Genomic DNA, 24,510 nt, shown 5'->3' with positions numbered 1-24,510 from the left:
GTGTCACTGTGAGTGTCGGCATAAACTATTGTTCATAAACTATTTATGTTTTTTTTTTCTTCCATAACACCCTTTACCTTTATATTTATATTTACAAAACATCTTCGAATGCTTCGACACTATAAGTGTAGACTTGCAAAACGTTTACTTTATTCAACGAACTTTGAATGGTTCTCCACTGTAAGTGTCGGCATAAGAGTGTTCTGTGATGGTCCCGCCAATCGAGTTTTTTTTTCTTTTCATATGATTAAAATATGGTAAAACATACTTTCGTCCAGACAGCTGTATGAATGGTGTATTAAGCTATTTGTTCAACAAACTTTGAATGGCTCGTCACTTCGACATTCGTCAAGTGTCTACATTGTTTTCTTCTACTTTTGAATTTTTCATATTAATTGAAAACATTAATTAAAAATCATGTTTTTATCGCACAAATAATTGTTTATCATGGACTTATCGCTCATCAAAGTGAATCCTGTGACCCAACGATCCTCCACATTAACAAACATCCCCTATTAATGGGCCCATCACTAACACTAAAACTCTAAAACTTGGTATCAAAAAAAAATGAATTCAATTAATTAAATTCATATTTGCATTACTTTTGTACTGAAGCTGTATTTTTCATAATCACACAATACCAATTGTTCAAAAGGCATGACATCTGATCTAATTTGGCGTCATACACAGATGACAGTCCGATAACCCAAACTTTGTCGCTTAGTCTCGTCGTATACCAATTTATACCGATCGGCGGCGCCATGACTTCCACACCACCAATAACTACTCGCGCAAACCAATTCGCCAAATTGGTTCTTCCCGTCAGGTTCTGTGCTAATTTACAGTTATCATGAACACATATCGCAAACTTAATAGCTATAGATGTTGCTGCTAATTCTGGCATCGCGTTGCCCTATGCGATACAAATCCGCTGAAATTGGATGTCGCTAACCGAATTTCATCTGATTACAATGCGCACATATTGAGTTTTGTCTGGCTATTTATTGCACCCGGCGGATCCGATTGTGAAGTGGTCACTTTGGGTGCCGAACAATGCGCCTCCGGAGGGTAGGGAAACGCACAAATCTAGACTAATATGTGAAAAGGGCGGAACTACTTGTGTAAAGGGAAGATTCCCCCGTCTACTTACAGATCAAAGTAAGTGATTATTCGGAATACACCTAAACAAAGGACGTTCCGCCCTTTCCCCATGTTAGTCCAGAAATGCGTTTGTGTGCATCATTGCTAATATCCCCTTAAAATGCGTCCAATTCCGCCGAGCTCTCCAAATCCGTGTCCCAAAGCTAACCTGTCATCGATAGAATTTGCATCCAACGCAAACGAATGCATGCTTGTGTGGGTGCATTTGCAATTGAAACAATTTTATGGCAAATCAACAACAGCCCTGTCACTGACAGCTGCACCAGCAGGGGTGTAGCCGATGACACATGGGTGAGGGTACTTATCAAAACTTAACTGTAATTGTTCCACTCGCTTGAAGCACAACGAACACGATAATAGCTCTCCTGGGGGTGAACGAGCACCACGTGTTGACACCAATAATAACGCGCGGCCATAATCGACATGAGCTGAGCTCTCATCGAGATGACCGCCCGGGTTGATTGGGTTTGCAGAGACGGTCTTCATAGTTCTTCTTTTTTCTGGTGTTGCGTCCCAACTGGGACAGAACCTGATCTTCAGCTTAGTGTTCTTATGAGCGCTTCCGCATTTGATAATAAAATTTATTAGCCAGTTCATTTTCTGGCATTTGTATACCCCGAATCTAAACTCAAAAAGATCCTCGACCAGTGCACTGCAGTAGGATACGAACCCACAACCCAAAGCTTGGTCTTGCTGAATAGTTACAATTTTACCGCTACTACTATGACGGCCTCACAGTTTTTGCACGGTATTCCGGGCCTGCCAGTCGAGCGCAAATTATAGCATGTCTCGTAATAATCAAATCGATGAAGATAACATTTCAGAATAGAATGGTGATGTCGATGGCATTGCTAAAATAAAACATGAATGCTCTATTTTGATATAAGTAACCTGTACTCGGCGTGGGGGAGTGTTCCAAATCTATAGAGGATTTGAACCACGTGATTATTTTTTCCGGATTTTCCGGCTCCCCTCTCCCATCGTGATTTTTTGTCCACACAACAATTTTAAAATTTGTATGGACCGTCATCATTGGCCAGCACCTCTCTCCCCCCTGCAACCACCACGTGGTTTAATGACGACCCCTAGAGCGCAGAATTATTCTTTGTATGAATCAGAAAATGTTATAGACAAAAGGCCAAAGAGAACCGACAGATGTGTTTTTGTTTCACAAGGAGATAAACCTCGACAACTCAAAGATGTCCTAAGACCCATTCCTAGATGTGTTCAGAATCCTTCTCTCCGCACTCCATCTCTCGCGTAACTTTTCAATATATAGGTCATATTAACATTGAGAGATTCTCTCCTCTCGCTCTCGTTCGATCGGATCCTTAAAGAGCCACAATCCATCCTCGCTGAGATAGTCAACTTTTTTATACCATGGTTATATCTATGCAGGGGGCCCAGATAGCCGTAGCGGTAAACGCGCAGCTATTCAGCAAGACCAAGCTGAGGGTTGTGGGCTCGAATCCCACCGGTCGAGGATCTTTTCGGGTTGGAAATTTTCTCGACTTCCCAGGGCATAGAGTATCTTCGTACCTGCCACACGATATACGCATGCAAAAATGGTCATTGGCATAGTAAGCTCTCAGTTAACAACTGTGGAAGTGCTCATAAGAACACTAAGCTGAGAAGCAGGCTCTGTCCCAGTAGGGACATAACGCCAGAAAGAAGAAAAGAAGAAGAAGATATCTATGCAAGCAGGGAGGCCATACTCGGGTTGTCTGGCCGTTTGACCGAATGCAGTTTGGCTGAATGCCGTTTAGTCGAATGTCGTTTGGCAGAACGTCATTTGGCAGGATGACACTCGGCCGAATTACGAACAAAAAAATAATCAAATTGCTACAACGCTGATGTGTAGGATTCATAAGTGTGACCCAATAACTTATCAGCTCATTGATTTGATCAATTTTTATGTGACGGTCGGAACATGACATTGTTTCTCTATATATACTTCAAAAGAATGATAAAATCGAGCAGTTAACTGCCCATAAACGCATAATTGTCCCATGTGAATAGGAAATCCAGCAAACATGGGACTGACATGCATTTATGGGCAGTTAATTCAGGGCGAAGTTATGTGTTCACCACATCGCGTCAAGACTCTAAGGTTGATTCATGGGCTACCAACAGTGTGGTACGGTTTCAAGTGTTTTTTTTTATGATTTCATCAGAAATTTTTCCTTGTTTTAAACACTATTAGGAACTATTCTTTCGAGATATTATGGTTTTATCACAATAAAATGGCAATGATTTAGCTTATAACTTGATTGATATTTTTTCCTTCTTTAAACCGTCGGCAGTTCTTTGTTGTTATACTGATATAATGATTATTTGAAATACACTTGCTCAAATTTTTATAAGATATTTTCCTTCTTTTGATGATAGGCTGCTATTTCAAAAGAAAAGTATTTTTGAAAGTTATTATAATTAAAGCGAAGTATACGCTTCAACAGAAAAGTAATCGCCTATCTCGATGCGTGGGAAATTTCTTGCAAGAAATGCTCAAGAAAAGCAGTACGCTGATGAAAAGAAATGTCAATTCAAATGGAGCTCACTGTAGGATTTTTTTTTTCAAATGGAGCTCACTGTAGGATTATTTTTTTTCCTCCAAGATTAAGATTCAGTTTTATGCAAATGGCAGAAACCCTGAAAATTTGGATAAATTGTGTAACCAGTTTTTTCGAGTCTTGGAGAAAAAGATTACAGTTTTTGAGCGTCGTGACATTTTTTTTTTGTTTTCAACGATTATGGATTGCTTTGGATTTTGGTTATCGCGTCCCAGACCAAACGACTCGGTGAACACATACGTCAAAGAAACTCACTGCTTCTCCGTCGTGAAAAAAGAAGCCAAGACTTGTGATTGCTACGCTCAAAATAATACAGACGTCATTGCTACGTGAAAACGTACGTGTTTTTTCCATCGAAGTTTCACTTACCAGATACATGAATTCTCACGTAACTTTTACAATCAAAAAAGCTGGAGTTTAAATTTAATCCCAAATAAGGACCACTCTATTGAACTTTTTTTTATTAGGAGATTCAAAACGCAATTGAGAATAACTTATCTGAAGACATCAAACGCCTGAAATCGACGAGTACAGAGAAAACACTTTTTTCCTGTTAAAATGTCGATTCGGACCATTGTGCAGTGTCATCAATCTCATCAAATCTCGAAAACTTATTCAAATAGTCTCAAGTCAAAAAAGTGAATAAACTTACTTTATTGATCCTACGTGTTTCGCAGGCGAAATTCCACATGTTCCGCTCCTACCCAACTAGATTTTTCACTTTTAGAACGTTTAATTTCCGGATTTACAAAACGACGAAAGGATTTTCAACTTTCGCAACCTAAACACTACTTTCGCCGCCTCGCTGTATAGAGAGACAAAGTGACTTAACCACGAATCAAAACAAAACACTACTTGTGCCGATTTTACACTGGTAGAAAAACGTCAAAAGTAACTGTATGAAACGGCTTATCATTTTGTCATTATTTTTTTTGTTGAAAATAATAGAAACTACCTAGTTTTTGAACGTGATCTGATTGTATGCAAAATTTGAGCGATGTACACGGCGAAAAAATGTTGAAAAGGTGATTCATTTTAAAGCAGTTTTAGAAGACAGGTTGTGATTCTTCTCAATTAGTTTTCTCAAAACCGTATGAAAGTTACTTACGTCGTTTTGAAAAAATAATCGAGAAATTTTGACAACTACTGCATTCTTTATTCATTATTCTTTATTCTTTATTTGATTTTTTCTTGAAGCCTCTTCTAGCTACTGATTTTTGGCAATAATAAAAATTCAAATTTTTACGCTAATTTAAAAATATTTAATTTTTAATATTTTTCTGGAAATATTTTTATTTTCCGTGTATTTAACGGAAAAACAGGTTTAAAATTATTTGAATACAACCAAGCTCTTCTTTTGTGATAGGTTGATCGTAGAAAAATATAAAAGGTACGATTTTTTGTATCACACATTAAATGAACCCCGGGTATTTGTAGGTTATATAAGAATACAGGCCCAGATAGCCGTAGCGGTAAACGCGCAGCTATTCAGCAAGACCATGCTGAGGGTCGTGGGTTCGAATTCCGCTGGTCGAGGATCTTTTCGTAAAGGAAATTTTCTCGATTCCCAGGGCATAGAGTATCTTCGTACCTGCCACACGATATACACATGCAAAAATGGTCAACCGGCAAAGAAAGCTCTCAGTTAATAACTGTGGAAGTGCTCATAAGAACACTAATCTGAGAAGCAGGCTCTGTCCTAGTGGGGACGTAACGCCAGAAAGAAGAAGAAGAAGAAGAATAAGAATACAAATTTTCAAACAATTTTCAAAAATACAAAAAAGTTTCAAAAGTCATAAAAAACTTTTCTTATATGCGTGTTTAGAGTCAAGCCAAAAATAAAATCATTTTGATTTCCGAGTTACGAAAAAATACATAAAATTCCAAAGTGTACCCCGTCTAAAGGCGGGGTTGGGTATTAGAGAATTAACGACATATTTTCTTTCGTAGATAAATGTTATGTGCAAGAATTGCTTTGTTTTCAATAGAGTAAGGTGCGGCAAAACTTCGATCTTAGTGATAAAACCAATATTTCTAGAAAAACTATAACAGTTGAAAAATAATAAATACCACACAAGGAACCTTCATCATATTGGCTAAAAGTTTGCTGAATAAACTTGTGTTAAAATACAGTCGAAGCTTTTTATAACGATCACTTTTATAGCGATAAAAGCTCTCTATAGCGACATTTTTCGGTCCCTTGAAAAAGATTTTAATGTTATCACGATTCTCTATAACGATATTTCTCTATTACGACGGTCCCTTGCGATGTAGTTATAACAAGCTTCGACTGTATTTTCCCATTTTTACTTATAAGAGTTGTTTGGCATAGAGCAAAATATATAAAATATTTTTCTTTTCTGATTTTCTGCTTATGCAATATTTAGTTCTTATTTTTTCTGCTGTTCATTAGTTTAGAAATTTAGCTCACAGATCTATAACGAATCAAAATACACTTTTTAGCAGTGAGGAAGTCATGTCCGTGTTACAATATTATTCTCGACTCTGAGCAAACTCAGTACTACTGGTCTGTTGCCAAATCATTCAATTTTACTTCCGCTTATCTCTCATATAAAGGATCACTAGATTTTAGGCAAAAATGGTTTTGAAGCATTTATGTAAAAGTTAATACACATCATAGCACCCTTACTATAGGCCTAGCTAGGCCCTTACATAAAAAAACTAATAATATTTTATTATAGTATTGTTCGCTAAGAAATTACAATTTTCTCGTCTAAAAACGAAAAATGGTCAATGGCGCTCTGAAATCACGTTATGGCTCTCGCTAAATGGTTTCCAATTTGCCCTGCAGTTAGCTTCCGGGAAACAGGAAGTAAAGCGTCAAAAAAATTCTCAAAATCTCATTCTCACGGAAAAAATGTGTCGCTTATTTTTTCATCTAATGTTATGCATACAAGAGCGATTAGTTGAAGGATTGAACCAGTCTATGTTTATAGAACTAAGGAAAAGTCCATGGAATATAAAAGAAGTGGAGTCCATATGGAGCCGTATCCGATTTAAGGTAGTTTTGATTAGGCAGCCCAATACCTTGGCTCATATTTGGTTACAATGTTTGTCATATTGAAGTGCTTTTATAGCAAAACAGATAATTCAGTCAAGAACAACCGCTAAATAAATACCAAATTATGGATGTGTCGAAATCAATTTTTACCATGTATGGCAAAATAATTTACGTTGAAATTGTGCCTGTTAATTCTCTAATACCCATTTTTTTTTTATTTTCGATCTTAGTATCATTTTTCGCTATCTTAAATCGATCTCAACACGTTTTGGACAATGATATATTTTATTCGGAAATTTATAAATTTTGCTTTTATAATCCTTTTTATTTATTTTTTTGAAACCTTTTCTGGATACCGATTTCATACAATCATAAAAAAATGGATTTTTGCAGTGGAAATATAACATTTCTTTTTTTTCAGGAACATATGGTCGGGGTTCTGCTAAACCGCACCAAGTACCAAAACCATCATTTTGAGATATTTAACATTAAAGTCCACTCACATGGAATTAGATCGCGAATGACTGTTTTCAAAATTTTATCGCTCCTGAATGACTTACAGGGTACAATAAATAAGTCAAGGAAGAATATTCAAAAAAATCATCATATATTTTCCATGTAATTAGATTTGATTTCAAATTAAAAGGCACTTAGTTCACTCTGGCTGAACAAAAATTGAAGAAAATGGTTTTCAGTTCGGTTTGGCTGAATGTGTTTCATGATTTCCAGCAATACAAGAAAAAAAAAGAAGAAGAATGGTTCGTATCATCGCCATGCATGTTGAAATGCATGTTACAAATATTTATGTTACTATGATTGGGAAGAATTTGTAATTTCTTATAGAACTGGCCCACAATATAATGTGGAGAACCTATGTGCACAATAAATTGGTACAAGGCATCCAAAACGTATTCTATCTGTCTTTCTCTAGGGGGATTATCTATTTTAATAGAAATTATGTTAAATTAAGGTCCTCACGCACTCAAAGATTCGAAAAAGACAATAATGGTTTAGTTAAAAAATGTAATAATTGAAGAAAACCATGAATTTGTTCTGCCAGAGCGTACCAAGTTACTCGCATTTAGCACACTTTGGCTGAACAAGTTCATGATTCTTTATGTGAAGCGGATACCAGGAATGACAAGAAATTCATCATTCCCGCTGTGCATGTAACTGCTTGTGCTCTATTGTTCAAAAATAGACACATAAGCTGAAAGTTGATTAATTTTTATGACTGTCTGTTAGGGACAACGTAAAAAAATATTGATCGGGAATCGAACTCGTGTCCTTCGATTGGCGATTTGGCGTGCTACCTTTAGGTCATTTCGAACTGTTGAATTGAAAGCGAAAAACTCGAAACAAGTTATGCGCACTCTGATCAAATAGGTTTGACGGCGAAAATGTCATTTTCTGAACAGCTGAAGCGCACCAAGTGCTACCAAATTATTCGAATAATATCAAATTGATATGTCTTGTTATTTCATTACGGCTCCGGCATGGATCTATCAACATATTATATAAAAAGCAAAGGCGAGCGTTTAACGCGTGTTGATACCTTTTTTTCATACAAAAACACGATTTTTATATTAATGGTACTTGGTGCGGTATGGCTGAACAAAATTTCAATGAAAACACATCAGCACCACAAAAACAATAATTTATTTTACATGGCCGCTCGCTTACATTACATGCTCAAATCCGTTGATGTTAATCCTGTATGTTGTCCGGAATGACCACTTTGCAATGTCTTAGAAAGAATTCTAAAAAAATGCCGTTTTGATTCGGAATACTCAATTACCTCCAATGAGATACACCCGATTCTGTTTTTGCACGGATTTTTTTTACACGGCCGTGCAAAAAAAGTTTCCATACATTTTTTTTAGCCAAAACCTTGTTTTTGCATGAAACGTCGAGAACTGGTGTTACTTTTTTTACACGGTTTTTGAAATTTTGAACTGAAAACTTTTTTTGCACGGTACGCATCCCCCGTGCAAAAACAGAATCGGGTGTACTAAGGTTTATGGTTCGCTCTGGTTGGATACAATTTCAGCTTTACATATCCCGCCAGAGAAAAATTATGAATTTACACAACGAGGGACGATTTAAATTATACGATATTTGTAATGTGGAAAGGTTATGATAATCTTAATGCTCTTGTGTGAATAACTCATTTTTGTAAAAATTGGCTCTTGGTGCGGTTTGGCAGAACCCCGACCATATTTTATTTTCCGTGTAATTAATCTAATCGATGTATTAGAAATGATTTCAATTCCACCAGGCTCTTCTTGCGTGGTAGGTTGATTGTAGAAAAATATAAAATGGGGCTGTCCATAAACCACGTGATAATAGTTTTAGGACTTTCAGACCCTTGTGGTCTTTTGTCCATACAAACATTTTCAAACTTATATGGACCGTTGTCACTGGCTAGACCTCCTCCTCCCCCATAGATGTCCACGTGGTTTATGGACGACCCCAATGTAAAAATTGTGTGTTTTACACGTTAAATTAGACCCCGGCATTTGTAAGTTATAAAATAAAACAGTTTTTCAATCATTTTTCAAAAATACCGAAATGTTTCAAAAGTTGTATAAAACTTTCCCAATATGCGTGTTATCACCCAAGGTTTAAGCTAAAAATAAAATCATTTTGTGTTTGGGGTTAAGAAAAAAATATACAAAATTCCAAAACGTACCACGTCTAAAGGCGAGGTTGGGTATTGGAGGGTTCAATAAAATAAAATTAATGAAGAATGCATAACCTTATTCAATTACTGAAATAGATCTCTTGATAGATCCTTTCTCTTGTATTCAATATGATTTTACATGAAAAAGTACCGTTGCGTTCATATTTTTGGCTACGAATAATATTTCACTACATCCTTTTTTGAGATTTAGAAAGAAATTTTTTTTTGAATTTATAAAAAAAACTGAATTTTCAAGTGACTATTCTGTGGATATACAGCCAACTCATCATAACTCGCTATTGAAGAGACCATCGAGTTGAGGAGGCATCGACTTACAGGACACAAAACCAGTGCAACTGCAATCCAAGGGACCATCGAGTTAGTCATGAAAACCAACTTTTACTACAGTCGACTCTCCACATCTCGATGTTCTACATCTCTATATCTCTCCCTATGTCGATGATTGCTTCGGTCTCTTCATTCTGCATACGATTTCTCTCTCCATATCTTGATCTGCTTCGCAAATCTCAAGCTTAAGATTTTGATGCAAAATCACTCAATCAACTCAAACCAGAAAAAAATGATTCAGTCGCAAAACCCGTCGAAAACTAGTAAAACCCGAAGATTGTTGTTTACGTTAGAAAGCATTACTATAATTTTAGCAGACTAACAAGAAATTATTGCCGTGTGTGAGTAAATTTTGGAAATACGAGACTATGAGTCAAAATGGTGAGTCAACTCATCCATGATTTTTTTCTGCTGAGTTGCGTGATTGATAACTCACACATGAAAAATGTCAAGCGTGAGTTATGAGAAATTGAGTTTTTCACAACACTGATTACTAGACCAGATTTAAGTGAATCGGAACAATTTGGAAATTCGAAATGAAGTTTGTTTGTTTATTATTTTCCTAGTAACGGAGTGATTTTCAATCTAGTGTTCTTTGTCTCGATCTCTCCCTATTTCAATGATTCCTTCAATATCGAGATATGGAGAGGCGACTGTATGGTTCTCTATAACTCGATATCGAGATACTAAACATCGAGTAAGGGAGAGTTTATTGTACATAGATGGCCATATTTTTTCTACATTAAAACATCTCAGGAAATCCTGGAAACAAAATATCAAAAAAACTTTCCGGGATTAGAAACTATAATATACTACATATGCCCGGCCTTTAAATCATTTAAATTAATTATAAACAATGTCCCTGTTATGCTAACACCCACCGTTCGTCATCTCCCCATCCCAGGTCTGATCCGCACCAAAGCCCGTATCGATTACGAGCAAACGCCAACGATCCAGTTCAACGTCACCGTGGTGGACACCGGAATCCCGCAGTTGACGTCCACCGCCGAAGTAACGGTCGACATCATCAACACCAACGACAACGATCCGGCCTTCGACGAGCCTGAGTACGAAATGTCCGTCGTGGAAAACGCACCCACCGGAACGGTTGTGGGCATAGTTTCAGCGCGGGATGCCGACTCGGGACCGTATGGCCAAATCACCTACTCCCTGGTCGGTGACCACAGTGCTGCCAGCTTTGCCATCGATCCAGACACCGGAGTTATCACGGTGCGCGACGGCACAACCTTGGACCGTGAACGGACAACGGAAATCGGCCTCACTGCCATTGCCACGGATCGGGCCCCGGATGGAACCAGCCGGTCGACCACCGCACCGGTTACCATCAAACTGCTGGACGAGAACGACAATGTGCCGACCTTCTCGCAGAAGATTTATCACGCCACGGTAGCGGAAAATGCGGCACTCAATCCACCGGCAGCAATCTTGCAGGTAATTTGTTTTGCGCCCGGTCCAGGTCCACTCGTGTCATTCGGGGTATTTCGGTGCAGCAATAATCAGTAGAAGACGATCAAATTTCCCAAGTGGACTTATTTTAGGGCATCAGTGTCTAGAGAATTTGTTCAGAAGGCTTTAGGTAAACCACAAGGTAAATCCAAGCAAAGAAAAATCGAAAACTAAACATTACATATACTTTGCAATTGGATTATATGGACAAATTAATGTAAAATTTGCGAAAAAGATACACGTCTTTTCGGTGAGAATCAAACTCGCGACTCCCTATTCGCTAGATAGGATGCGTTACTTCAACGCCACGAGAGGACTCATGGACACAGAAGCTAACCTGAATTAGATTGGAAATAAAAAATCACGTGGTCCTTTGCCGCATAGCGCACCTCCTTAGGAAAATTAGATGCCCATCCAAACACAAAAGAAACATTCCGAAAATATTGATACTCAAAAATACCTTCCAAGACTCTTTGAAGGTTTTGATCGCCTTTTTTTCCAAAATGATCCCATTGTGCGCTGCCATCCGTATACTGCAGAGCCATAGAAAATTAATTTATAATTGAACAATAACAAATGGCCGCCGCTGCACTTTCTGATTCTGCAAACTGTCACACGCTCTTTTTGCTTCTTCCCCCCGACAGGTTTTGGCCACCGATCCGGACGAGGGCGCTGCTGGGGACGTGAAATATAGCATCATCGGTAGCGATATTGAAAACACCTTCCGGCTGGACGCAAACTCGGGCATCCTGTATCCGTACGCCAGTTTGCTGGGACTCGACGGTGAGTGAATTGGTGATTTACGGGAGGGGTTTTGCTATTGTAGTTCCGCCGAGGATAGGGTTACCATCCATTCAAATAAATCAGGACATGTCATGATTTTCTATTTGACTAGATTGTTTTTTAATATTTGAGGGTATTAGCTGTGAGGCTATCGACGTCAGTCGTTTGCTCGTATTGTGCCACGAAGCGTGGGTTCGATTCCCGTTCCAGTCAATAGAAACTTTTCGACTAACGGAAAATTCTCCACTAGCGCTGGGTGTGCCAAATAATTAACTCATATGTTTGAAATTCATATTTTCTGTAGAGAAAGAAATGTTCAACGAAATTTTAGTTGAATGTCCTGATTTTCGAACTCAACCAGTAGTTGGTCACCCTAGCCGAGGACGTTTTGTTCGGTGTGTTTAGTTTGGGCCTACCAGATTGTGCACCGCCGGAGCAATTTCATTGGAATGCATATAAACACATTTGGAAGTTCGATGAAAGTTGATATTAAATTACTGGCACGGTTGGAAGGCAGGATTCCATTGGCTGGAAAATTGATGGTTTTGATTTATGAATTTAGCTATTCGCCAATAACGTTGAAGTTCGAAGGTCAATTACAATTGTGTTTTAATTAGAGTTTAGTAGCCTGAGTAGCCGGCCAATCCAGTAAATAGCCGCACTATTATTGTATTCTAGAGTTTCATCATGTGCAGGTGTTCATTTGATTTTGCTTTCTCGCCACAGGCAACTATCGCATCCAAATCGAGGCCCGCGATGGCCTAGGATCCGGACCTCACAGCGATCGGGCTGAAATTAAAATTGAAATACAAAGCATCAACCAGCATCGTCCGATTTTCATCATGCCGGCACTGTCCAACGCAACGGTGGAAATCCCCGAGGTAAGCGCACAAATTCTCCCCCTTTTTATCGCCTTCAACCAAGCCCCCTCTACTCAATCCCACAAACGCTGAAAATTCCTTGGACGCCAACAATCTCCGCACAAAATGGAATTGCTTTGCTGTTTATAACACCTTCATTATCGTGTGATATCCATTGCGTCGGTAGATGGTTGTGTTCCGGCTCGACATGAAAAGCGCGACATTCGTCTCGGTGGACGAGAAGCATCTAGATTCCTACAATAAACTCCATTCCTACTCCAACGATGGGGTGGCAGCTCGGTCGGGTGGAAGCGTAACTAGGCTTAGTGGAAGTGGGGCTCTACGGCCCCTCTCCTCGACACTTATCGTGAAACAGTTTCAGACGAGATGTGTTAAGGGGGTACATATACATATAAAGTTTGAATTCAATAGTCATTTTTACAATTTCAACAGCCAATATCTAAACAACTAGACGTGCTATGATATTTTTGAAAACGGTAATGGATTCAGTAACCCTTAATTGAGTGCATAGCGATATTTTGGTGCTCGAGACAAAAACGTGTTCCGCAGTGTTTTCATCTTTAATCTAACCAGTGCTGATTCAACGTACCATATGACCGCACATCTTCACACCATTCATCATAGCGTCAATTAGTCCTGTCAGATTACCGTTCATAATCTTCCAAAACATTCCCATGTTGTGAATACATGTTGTAGGCTGTTTCAAGATTTTTAACCTTTCCTCATTTCTTATAAGGTAGCACGGGAGATCATGCATTTTTTCTATCTAGTTTCTAGTAAAAATAGATGTCATAACAACATTCCTTCCCTTTCCAGATGACCGTAAGGACATGGCCGGCACCGTTATTGACTTCATATTATTTGGAATTCTTGGAAGTGTACATTTAAAATGGTTGGCTACTCTAAAACCTGTTGATTCCTTGTGCAATTCAGATTATTGTGGTCAATAACGGAGTAGAAACTACAAATTGTACGGTCATCTATGCTCATCCTTTTCTCATTCTAATCATTATCATCAAAACTTTTTATTTGCGGCTAGACTCACTTGAATGACTCAACGCTGTACAAATGTTCTTTGTAGTGCTGGGTTCACCTTTCAATCACGTTCATCCATCAAAGCACTTTCAGCCTTATCCCAACAAAGTTCGGTTCGTGGCACAAAGCCTCTTGCCGGATACATCGAATTTGTTGTACAATTTTTGCATGTCCTGAGAGCTAAACCTAAGACAAGACGTGACAGGTCAAAGGGCAAAAACGAAACTAATTGCCTGTCAAAAAACGACCTCTTCTCATTGGTCGTTTTGGCATAGCCCTGCTTTTACATCGTTGAGTTGGATTGAAACAGGGCACTTTGTTGCCAGCCCGGCCTTGTTGCTAATTCATAGATTAGAGTTTTTATCGAATGTTTGAAAAATGTATATGAAATCTTTTTGTTTCAAATCTATTTATATTCGATGTTAAGTTCAAATCATGTGCTTCTACAATGCAAAAATGAACAAAAAAATACCTATTTGTAAGCAATATAATGGAAATTTTGATAATTCTCTCTAAAAATACCACCAGTTATGAATTTTGACCCGATTTTTTTAAATATAGCATACTTTATTGTACTAAATGAATGAAGCGTGAAAAAACAAACAAATTATGAGCCTTGATATTTAAATTTGTTCACAAGATTACTTAAAAAGGACACTGGTAACACTGGCTTTAGTATCGTCAAGGTCACGGTAAAAAGAAGCAAGGTATTATACTCCGAAAAATGACATTTGGCAGTGACGTCATTCCTATCGCAAACTCGAACGAGTGCACAAGAAAGCATGGCCTGCTCTCCTTGCTCATGCTCAAGGACCATGCTTGACGATAGGAATGACGACACATGTTTTGGTAAAAAATCGTTGTTTACACGTGGGAATAGCCTACCTTATTGTGTACACCGTGGTCAAGGTTATCGACTGGAAAACAAAGGAGCAGTCTTAATTGAGCTGTCACGTCATATCCTAGAGCGAAACAGCTACTCCATGTCATCACATTCCAACTTCAAAAAATTTCCAGGAAGCGCATCTTTTCCCGTAAAAGATTAGTTTTGCTGTCTCCTCTTCTGTTCGTTTCAGAGTTGTTAATTAATTATTTATTGTTATGATCGATAAAGTTAGTTTATTGTTAATATAAAAGTCTTGGGACGTTAACTTAATCGGCGTTAGAACGTCAAAGCTTAAGAAAAGTAAAGACATTTCTTGACTGAATGGGTCAAGAAATTTCCTACAGAGAGTCCCATTTGAAATGACATTTTTCCTCAACTGCGTACTGTGATCAGAAAAATGTGAATTTCTGGACCATTTCTGGGAATAAATTACCCACGCATCGAGACAGGCGATTTCTTTTCTTGTCAGTAGCAAACCAGCCTTAACGTCGTACACAAATTTTCTTCGCAAACTGAACTCTTGTTAATGTATTCACTGTGTTTCGGTTGGAGAATAGAATACAGTGAACACATTTTCACGTAAGTTTTCTTGATTTTAAACGAAAAAACTTCTTTTTAAAATTTCGAAATCAATGACGGATCCTACCCTCTTAAACATCTCAATGACGGCCTACTTTGCGTTTAGTTAATTTTGAGTTATCAGACGATAATTTATCGATTAAGGCTAGGTAGCCCGTCATGCGTTGCGGCAGCCATGTTGGCTTGGCAACTCGTAATTTCAAACTACAGTCTTCTCTCCCTAACTCGATACTTTTCCAGCTATGTCTGAGCGAAACAAACTGATTTTCTCTAAATCACAATTGTAAGATGAATTAGCAACAATCATTGATGACACGTACAAATTTCAATAACGGCCTACTTCGCATTAACTACTCTTGCTTTTTTTTTCGTTCCACAGTTAGACGAGCAACATTGCATTTTTCTCGTCTAAAATATGATACCTATCAAACGTTTTCTCAAAAATCAGTCAAGAATGCAATTTGCAAAGATATTGCAAGAAAGCCATTAAAGATCTAATCGATTATTTGTCTAGTTTTTTCAAGCAGCTCGTTATGTGTCTTGCCAGAATTCAAATAATATCTTAAAGAATCCATCAAAAATCTCCTCAGGAACAGTGTTGTGAGAAACTCAAGTTTGAAAGATTGAAATCTTTCATGCGTGAGTTGTCAGTCGCGCAACTCAGCAGTCGAAAAATCATCGATGAGTTGGCTCATTTGTTGCACTCGTTGTCTAGTATTTCTACAGATTATTCACACAATGATTTCTTATTAGTCTGGCAAAATTAAATAAATCCTTTCTAACGTAAACAACAACATCCGGTTTTCACTACTTTTTGACGTGCTTTATGATTGAGTCAGTTTTGACAGCTTGAGTGAGAATTTTGTCATACTTGGTGAGCTTATGTTTTTTCGTGTAATGCTTTGATCTACATTTTAGAAGATTTCATGACGTAAAACACCTAGGTTTTCAGATTCAAAGAATACCCAAGAAATTGTTGTAAATGTTTTTAAACTTTTCCGGGCTATTCCTTTCCTGTACGTTGCACAGAATGTGGGAAATAGTGCGCTGTATAGAGCATATGATGTGCAAGGAAAAGCAGTGCTCATAAAAAAGCGGGGGGAGCTTTTGGCCCAATTAACTTGCATAATCATCGATATATTGTCAATATTTCTACTGATTTCATTTGATATTCGTTGAAATACTTAAAATGCAACCTCTATTTGAATGGACATGGTCAAATTAAGAACCATTATGAAAAAATAGTTCCGGGTCACTTGGCCGAAATAATAAAATATAAGTTTGCATGCTACGAATGAGTTCCGAAGCTACAGTGCTGTTCTGAATGGATACAAAATCTAGTTGATCGGATCTCTTTTTGTACGGATTTTTTTTTTTTTTGCACAGCCGTGCAAAAAAAGTTTCCATACATTTTTTTTCCGCCAAAACCTTATTTTTGCATGAAACGTCGAGAAATGGTGTTACTTTTTATGCACGGTTTTTGAAATTGTGAACTGAAAACTTTTTTTGCGCGGTACGCAAAAAACAGAATCGGGTGTACTTGAAACGGAACAAAGCTATACCATGCCAAAGTTAAAAAACGACATGCGCTGCTATTACTCAGATTAGCACTGTAAATAGCATAGGACAGCTTATTCATGAACAAGGTCAATTTACTATTGATATACAAATAAGTTAAAGAATAATTAATGCTAAAAGTGCATAAACCGAAGAATAGCCTTTTTATGAAAGAAAGCGAAATTTCGAATAAATATGTTATCATATATTACGCAAGTAAATATTTTCTTCAAGGACAGAATTCGAAGAAACAATTTATGTTTTAAAAAATTCTCTTGGTGAAAGTGTTAAAAGCTTCAATGTCAATAATTATCAGAGAAGTAAGTTTTGAAAGAACAGCCAATGATTCAAAGATGGAAATATCTCTTATGAAAATGTAAACAAGTGTGATTTAAATAATTGTTATATCAGTGTATGTGTGAGTGTGTGTGTTTACAATCCACCGCCCACTGACCGGCAGTGCTTTTATGGAAGAAATTTGTCTGCATCTGTTTATCGAGACATTTAGATGTCTATATAGATGCGGACAAATTTAGCCCTGGAGATGGAAGGTGATACATACACACACATTCTGAGGTAATTTTCACTACAGTAAGCCCCGCACGAAAATACCCAGATGTCAAATGGATATCTAAAATGAATCCACACTTCCTGAATCGAAAATAATATTTTCGATCATGGCACGTATTTAGTGGGTTCGAAAGGTTATATAATTAAGAACAATCTCACCAGTTTTCTGTTCTTTCCATCACTGCTTAAGGTGATTATAAAACGAAGCCAAACTTCGAACTTTCAAGTGCACAAGAAAATCGCGTTGAAAATCAATCAAATTACTTGCTTGCTGATGCTTTGGTTCTCAAGTCTTGTGCTCTTGAAAATGTGAGGTGTGGCTTCGTTCTATAATCACCTTATTGGAAACTGCCCTCACAGGAGTAACATTCAAGGAATCAAACACTACTGACGAAACACGTACTTCTTTCAAACATTTGCCCAACGCACACTGTTTACACTTTTGCACACAGATTCAACTAACTGTCGCCATCGCCAAACACTGCCCATAAAACGCGTTAATCGAAAAAAGCACTTGGATGCGCGAAAGCTATATTTTAGGCTATAGCGCAACACCGCCGATCAAAACACACAATAAAAAAAACTGCTTACTGAGATGCGAAATCTAATCCGCTCGGGCTTGGTCTATAACAAAACACTATTTCACATCACACAATTTTCTTCGCATAGTTTGCCGGGTGGCATAGCACCTTCAGCCGAATGAATTTTTCTTCAGCCGAACTTGAAATAGCGCAGAAGCGAAACAAAATGTAACAGACATTTTAAAACGCATCCACTCACGCTCACAGCTTACTGCGATCTCATATTATCGTTATATCAGTGTAAATACAAAAGGCTGCAAATAACTTAAGAAAGATAATAAAAACAAAAATTCAATGTGAGCGAATTTTTGACAAAAGTAATAACATTAGCAACACTTGATCGAATAGCCGATGTTTAGAAGAGGAAAAATATAGAATCATTAAAAACCAATTGCAGCACGCCGTTGGTAACCTAAAAATGAATCAGCCTTCAGCCAAGAGTCTTGACACGATGTGCAGAATTCACAACTTTTTCCTAAATCAACAAGTCGATTTTATCTTTCTCTTGGTGCTCTATATACTGACAAGCATGACGTCCGATAACATAACGAAAATTAACAAACTAAATAGTTGATAGCCAGTGGGCAGCAATTTTAAATTCTACTTTTCAGCGTTGTAGCAAGCTGATCATTTTTAATACATGATTTGGCCAAACCCGAGCAGGTGGAAGAAGCTGACCAAGATCATATTTTGTTGTTCTAAAATAATTACTGACGGTCATAATCGCTATTAATTTGTTGGAGATAATAGATCAAAAATAATATCAAAAATAAATATAAAGAATCTTTTTGAATCTGACAGATGGCGAAGAATAAAAATAATTAAAGAGCAGGCAACTAGGATCGAACCTTCGACCTTCAGATCTATATGACATATTATGACATAGCAGTTTGGATTTGGCAAACCAAAATAATGAACGAACATGTTTTCCATCAAATATATGAATTGAGCTACCAAAAGATAAGGAAGAAGATATTTGTATTATGAATTTTGACTGAAAGATACGACTTTTTTGTCGACCAATTTTTTCGCGTTCCAGTCTTTACACGAATGACCTAATGAGAGTAAAGTGACGTTAGTAAGCATCCCCACCAGCCCCCTACTAGCGACACCTTTTGCCCCCGTTTTTGGTGGATGACGCGATGGAGTCCTCTGCGTCCTCAGCATCGCAGTGGCACTCGCTTTAATTGAGTTTTTCATTAAAATTCTATCGCTGGGCAAGGATTGCTCCGAATTCTCGCGCTAGAACTTTGAGTGGCACAAAAAGGTGTAGGTATGGAAAGATGACGAACGAATGACAAATGGGCAGTCGGCGCGAAAATCTATAGCTAAAACTATAGGAACGGAATTGAATGACGATTTTTGTATGCAGAGTGGAAATTGCAATTTCAATATCTTTCAAACCGTTTTGATTGATGCCGAAAGCTCTAACGTGGTTAAAATTTTTAGCATTTTTGCATGAATTTTTTCAGGAAACGTTCTGGAATACATAAGAAAAGAATAATTTTCTAGAAACAGCAAAATTTCGATTTTGAAAAATAAGACACTTATTCCCAATAATTCTGAGTTCAATCTTGTTAGTTTCTGTACAATGATCAGCAGACTGGTGAAAACGGAATTGACAGTATAGTTGATGATTATTACAAGGCCTGGCCAGTGAATCAAATTGTCATCAAAGGAGACGAAAAACAAACAACAAAGCAAGTCGCTCACAACCCGTTTGTCCATACTTTTGCGGATTGGGATACAATCAGAAGCAAAATTGTCATGACAATCACAGGGCACAACATTGTTGCAACCTTTTCAACTCGCAATTAATCAGTTATTTTGAACATAAAACCAAATTTGTTTGATGCATGCTGTTCGACATTGTGCCAATATTTACCAACACAGAGAAAGTTCTCGAAAATTGCAAAGCGAAGCCCAAGAAATCGCTGCGCATGTGGTGATCAATCTTTGTCATATTCTGTTCAAGTGGTGATAAACTGATGTTGCGGAATAAAATTGTTGCAACAAGAATAGGAGATGACAATGTCTTTGTTGCTGCGTGTTGAGTGACAATTTATTCACTGGTTCTGGCCTGTCTCCTTCTTCGTAATCTGAAGTACATTTCATATGCGTTCAAAACTCTGTTCATCGCAAGTAACAGAAAAGAACAAGGAATCATTTTTGACCACCAAAAGAAACTTGTGCCATGAAAACACTAAACTCCGACACCTATGCAATCCGCATGACCTCGTGTAGATGCAGTGGATACCATGGTTTGCCGTTGGTGAGCGTACACAATATCAAGGAGAAAGGAGCCCTCGTTGGCATGTATGTATCTTGCTTGGGAAGTGTAATTGTTATCTTCAAATCAAGCGTGTTCTAGAATAAGGGCGTAAGTCGCATGATCGATTTCTCTTCATCGATCCTCTCTTATGTCAATATAGGTGACAAGATGCGGGTTCGTTAGCATTTTTTCACTTCAGGACACAAGGACATTGGATCAATGAAGAGAAATCGATCATGCGACTTACGCCCTTATTCTAGCACACGCTTGAAATAGTGTCTTGTAGTCGAAAAGAAGTCAAATGATGAAGGACTCCAGAACATGACCATGACAAAACCTAAACTATTATTCAAGTTAGAAAGTACTTAATGCAAACTGTAAGATATCTGAGAGTTTGCATTTAGAACTTTCTATCTTAAATAATAGTTTAGGTTTTGTCATGGTCTTGTGACTGATTTACTTCTGAAGAGCTCCGCCAAGTTATCCAACAAATATCCAAACACACTACAGGACACTCAATACTTCTAGGACTTCTAGGCCTTACGATTCATTCCACACAATATTGCTGTTTGCATTTGAGGTGCAAATCTTCAACAAATGTGCTCCAAATGCGGTAAAACAAAACAATCAAAGGACACCTAGCAACGATTATCTAAATCGCCGCCGACCTAGCAAGAAAAATCTATCTATGACATCGCATTACTTGAGAAAAATCTTACCGCATTTGATATTTGCATTTTAAACGCACACAGCAATATTTTTGCCATAAGCATTTCATCCTGAAAGACCATTTGAACCGATCCACAATCCGCATTATCCATCACCGAAAGTCAAATGATCCAACACGGCGGTGGCGGCGGTCTACATCGCACCGCTGCCTTCAGATATGAACGTCACTCATCTTTCCCATTTGTTTGGATGATTTCACCGGACGACGCAACGGAACAAAAAAGTCCCATTCCGCCAGAAACTGACGCACACTGGGGCAGATCGCTATTTTCGACGGCCAAAACCTCTAGTACTCTAGATATGCACCCTAGAGGTTTGGTATCTTCGACAAAGTGTTTTGGAATAACTTGTACTGTATTTTGACACATTCAGATTTGATCTAGACAAGTGAAAACTGATCTAGATCAGTTTTATCTCTTGATAGGAGCGTCCTAGCAATAAACTTTCTTCTGCAAAGTTGTTCATTGAGGCATTTTTGACATTTCTTCGGAAGGCACTAACACTATATCACAGACGTGGATTACGATATATGACAATTTAATAAAAACAGTCAAAAAATCGATTTTGGCCATTTTTTCATACAAAAAAAATATTAAAACATATTTTGTCATCAATTATTAGAAGCTCAACTATAACAAAATAAATTTACATCATTCACTAGCAAAATTTTCAGATTTAATTATATTTTTGGTAAAAACAGTCTAAAAATAGTGTTTTACAAAATCCAGGATAACTCATGAAGCGGCAGATGGCGGCAGCTAATTTTTTGTATACGACTAGCCAAGAACATAAGTTTCATTGTCGCGAAGAAAGAAAAGTGGGGCCACGTGGGGCTTTTTTGTTGTTGTGGTTTGAAAATATGATGAAAATACAGTTAACTCTCCCTTAATTGATATTCCGTATCTCGATATTGAGTTAGAGAACCATAGTAGAAGTTGGTTTTCATGGCTAACTCGATGGTCCCTTGGATCGCAGTTGCATTGGTTTTGTGTTCTGTAACTTGATACCTCCCTAACTCGATGGTCTTGTCAATATAGAGAAAGGGAGAGATAACTGTATGTTAAAAAATGCTTATATTTGTGAAATATTTCATGAATTTATATTTTTAAATGTATTTCTGAAACATATTGCATGTTGACGAAGTGTTTTGAAAAAGTCATCTCTAAATTGGTATTCCAATAAACTTTTAAACGCAATTCCAGATAATTTACCCCGTATGCCCCATAAATCTATCTATCCTTTGATTTTTATTAGAGTAATAGTATTGTGTTTAATAAAAGCCATATTGTACGATACCAGTTTGGTGATGACTTTTTCAAAACACTTGGTCAATATGCAATATGTTTTAGAAATACATTTAAAAAATATAAATTCATGAAAAGTTTCTCAAATATAAGCATTTTTTAACATATTTTCATCGAATTTTCAAACCACAATAACAAAAAAGCCCCACGTGGCCCCACTTTTCTTTCTTCGGGACAATGAAACTTATGTTCTTGACTAGTCGTATACAAAAAATTAGCTGCCGCCATCTGCCGCTTCATGAGTAATCCTGGATTTTCTAAAACACTATTTTTTAACGGTTTTTATCAAAAACATAATTAAATCTAAAAATTTTGCTAGTCAATGATGTAAATTTAGTTTGTTATAGTTAAGCTTCTGAGACTTGATGACAAAATATTTTTTAACATTTTTTTTTGTATGAAAAAATGATAAAAATCGATTTTTTGACTGTTTCTACTAAATTGTCATATATCGTAATCCACGTCAGTGATAGAGTTTAAGTGTGTTCTGAAGAAATCTCAAAAATGCCTCAATGAACAACTTTGCAGAAGAAAGTTTATTGCTAGGACGCTCCTATAAAAAGATAAAACTGATCTAGATCAGTTTTCACTTATCTAGATCAAACCAGAATGTGTCAAAATATAGTACAAGTTATTCCAAAACACTTTGTTGAAGACTTCAAAGCTCTAGGGTGCATATCTAGAGTTCTAGAGGTTTTGGCCGTCGAAAACAGCGATCTGCCCCATTGTGTGACGCTCCTCTTTAATCCACGCGGCTGTGTGCATGTGTGTGTGTGTTTGTCACAAACTCGCCGAAAGGTAGCCGCATGGAAAGTGTGACCATAACCGTCATCGGCTCACACTTCCTCCCGACAGCTGGCGTCAACGCGGCCACTGTCCACTCATTTGGGTGACAGCCACTCAGTTGACTACCATGGTGGGGGGGTGAGGTGCGATGCTGCTATCCTGACCAGATGGAAAACACAATATTGTAACAGAATTTGTTCTTCTGGTATGATTTTTTTATAACACCAGTTGTTATATGTAGAACTTACACTGTTAACAGTTAAAAACTAATATTCTAACAAATTGTACACTATATAAAACAAAAATATAACAAACCTTATTAACATTGTTACAAAATTATTACAGAATATCTTACAAGGATGCTACAAAATAACAAAATTGTCGCTGAATAGCTGTGTGTTTCTTGCTACGGCTATCTTGACCCCTGATAACAACTTCTATTATTTAAGAAACGTGTTATAATCTTGGTATTTGATTCTGCTCAGGATGTCACGCAATGGCTTTGCAGAGGGAAAGGACTCATGCTGAATAAATTAGCACCCTAACCCATCCCTCCTCTTCTTCAGTGGGTTCGTCGTCCGCATCAGGCTTCATTCAGGTTTGATAGGCTGATTCGTTGGCTGGTTGGTTGGATGATTGGTGTCCAAAGCAACGCAACGGTGCGTCACAGAGATACGGTTGGCCGGTCGATGGGTCGGCTATGGGAACCTTTTTTTTTGGGAGGATGATAAAATATAAAATAGCGTTCGGGTGGATGCAGCAGCGACGATGGCCACTAAGGGTATGCGATGTTTCGAAATTTACTAAATGCGTATTGCCATTAGTCATATTGGGATTCCTTCAGGAATCCTTACAGCGATCTTGTTGTATTTCCCATTGATGTCTTTTACAAGTTTCCAAAAAGTTTCTTTGATTGACCAACAATGTTTCCCAAGTGCTACTTAAAATTCTTCAATGGATATATGTGGAAGAAAATGTACCAAGGAGTGCTCTAAAAATTTCTTAAGATGTTCCTCAATTAATACTTCCCAAATTTTCCCAAATACTTCCCAAGGACCACGTGATTATTGAGCTGAAATCGAATTCAGGTTAACTTTTGCGTCCATGAGTCCTCTCATGGCGTAGGGGTAACGCACCCTTACTAGAGATCAGGGAGTCGTGAGTTCGATTCTCACTGAGAAGAGGTGTAACTTTTTCGCAAAACTTCACATCAATTTGTCCATTTAATCCAATTGCAAAGTAGGGAAAGTGTACCAGTTATGGCCATAGTGGTTCCCTATTTGGCCATGTGTGCAA

General features: G+C 37.7%; 1 protein-coding gene across 5 annotated transcripts in view; it reads left to right on the top strand.

Annotated features, from left to right (window-relative positions):
* The window catches only part of LOC110674038 (cadherin-87A), an 869,996-nt gene that overhangs the window by 800,586 nt on the left and 44,900 nt on the right, over positions 1 to 24,510 (top strand). For all 5 annotated transcript variants that reach the window (XM_021837330.1, XM_021837335.1, XM_021837332.1 and 2 more), the window contains 3 exons: positions 10,689 to 11,236; positions 11,896 to 12,034; positions 12,761 to 12,915. In XM_021837330.1, coding sequence (XP_021693022.1) covers positions 10,689 to 11,236; positions 11,896 to 12,034; positions 12,761 to 12,915 — 842 coding nt within the window. The remainder of the gene's footprint in view (positions 1 to 10,688; positions 11,237 to 11,895; positions 12,035 to 12,760; positions 12,916 to 24,510) is intronic.

The sequence above is a fragment of the Aedes aegypti genome, chromosome 1 (genome assembly GCF_002204515.2).
Source record: "Aedes aegypti strain LVP_AGWG chromosome 1, AaegL5.0 Primary Assembly, whole genome shotgun sequence".
NCBI lineage: Eukaryota > Metazoa > Arthropoda > Insecta > Diptera > Culicidae > Aedes > Aedes aegypti.
Note: the sequence above shows the minus strand (reverse complement) of the source record. Positions and strands in the feature narration are given on the sequence as shown.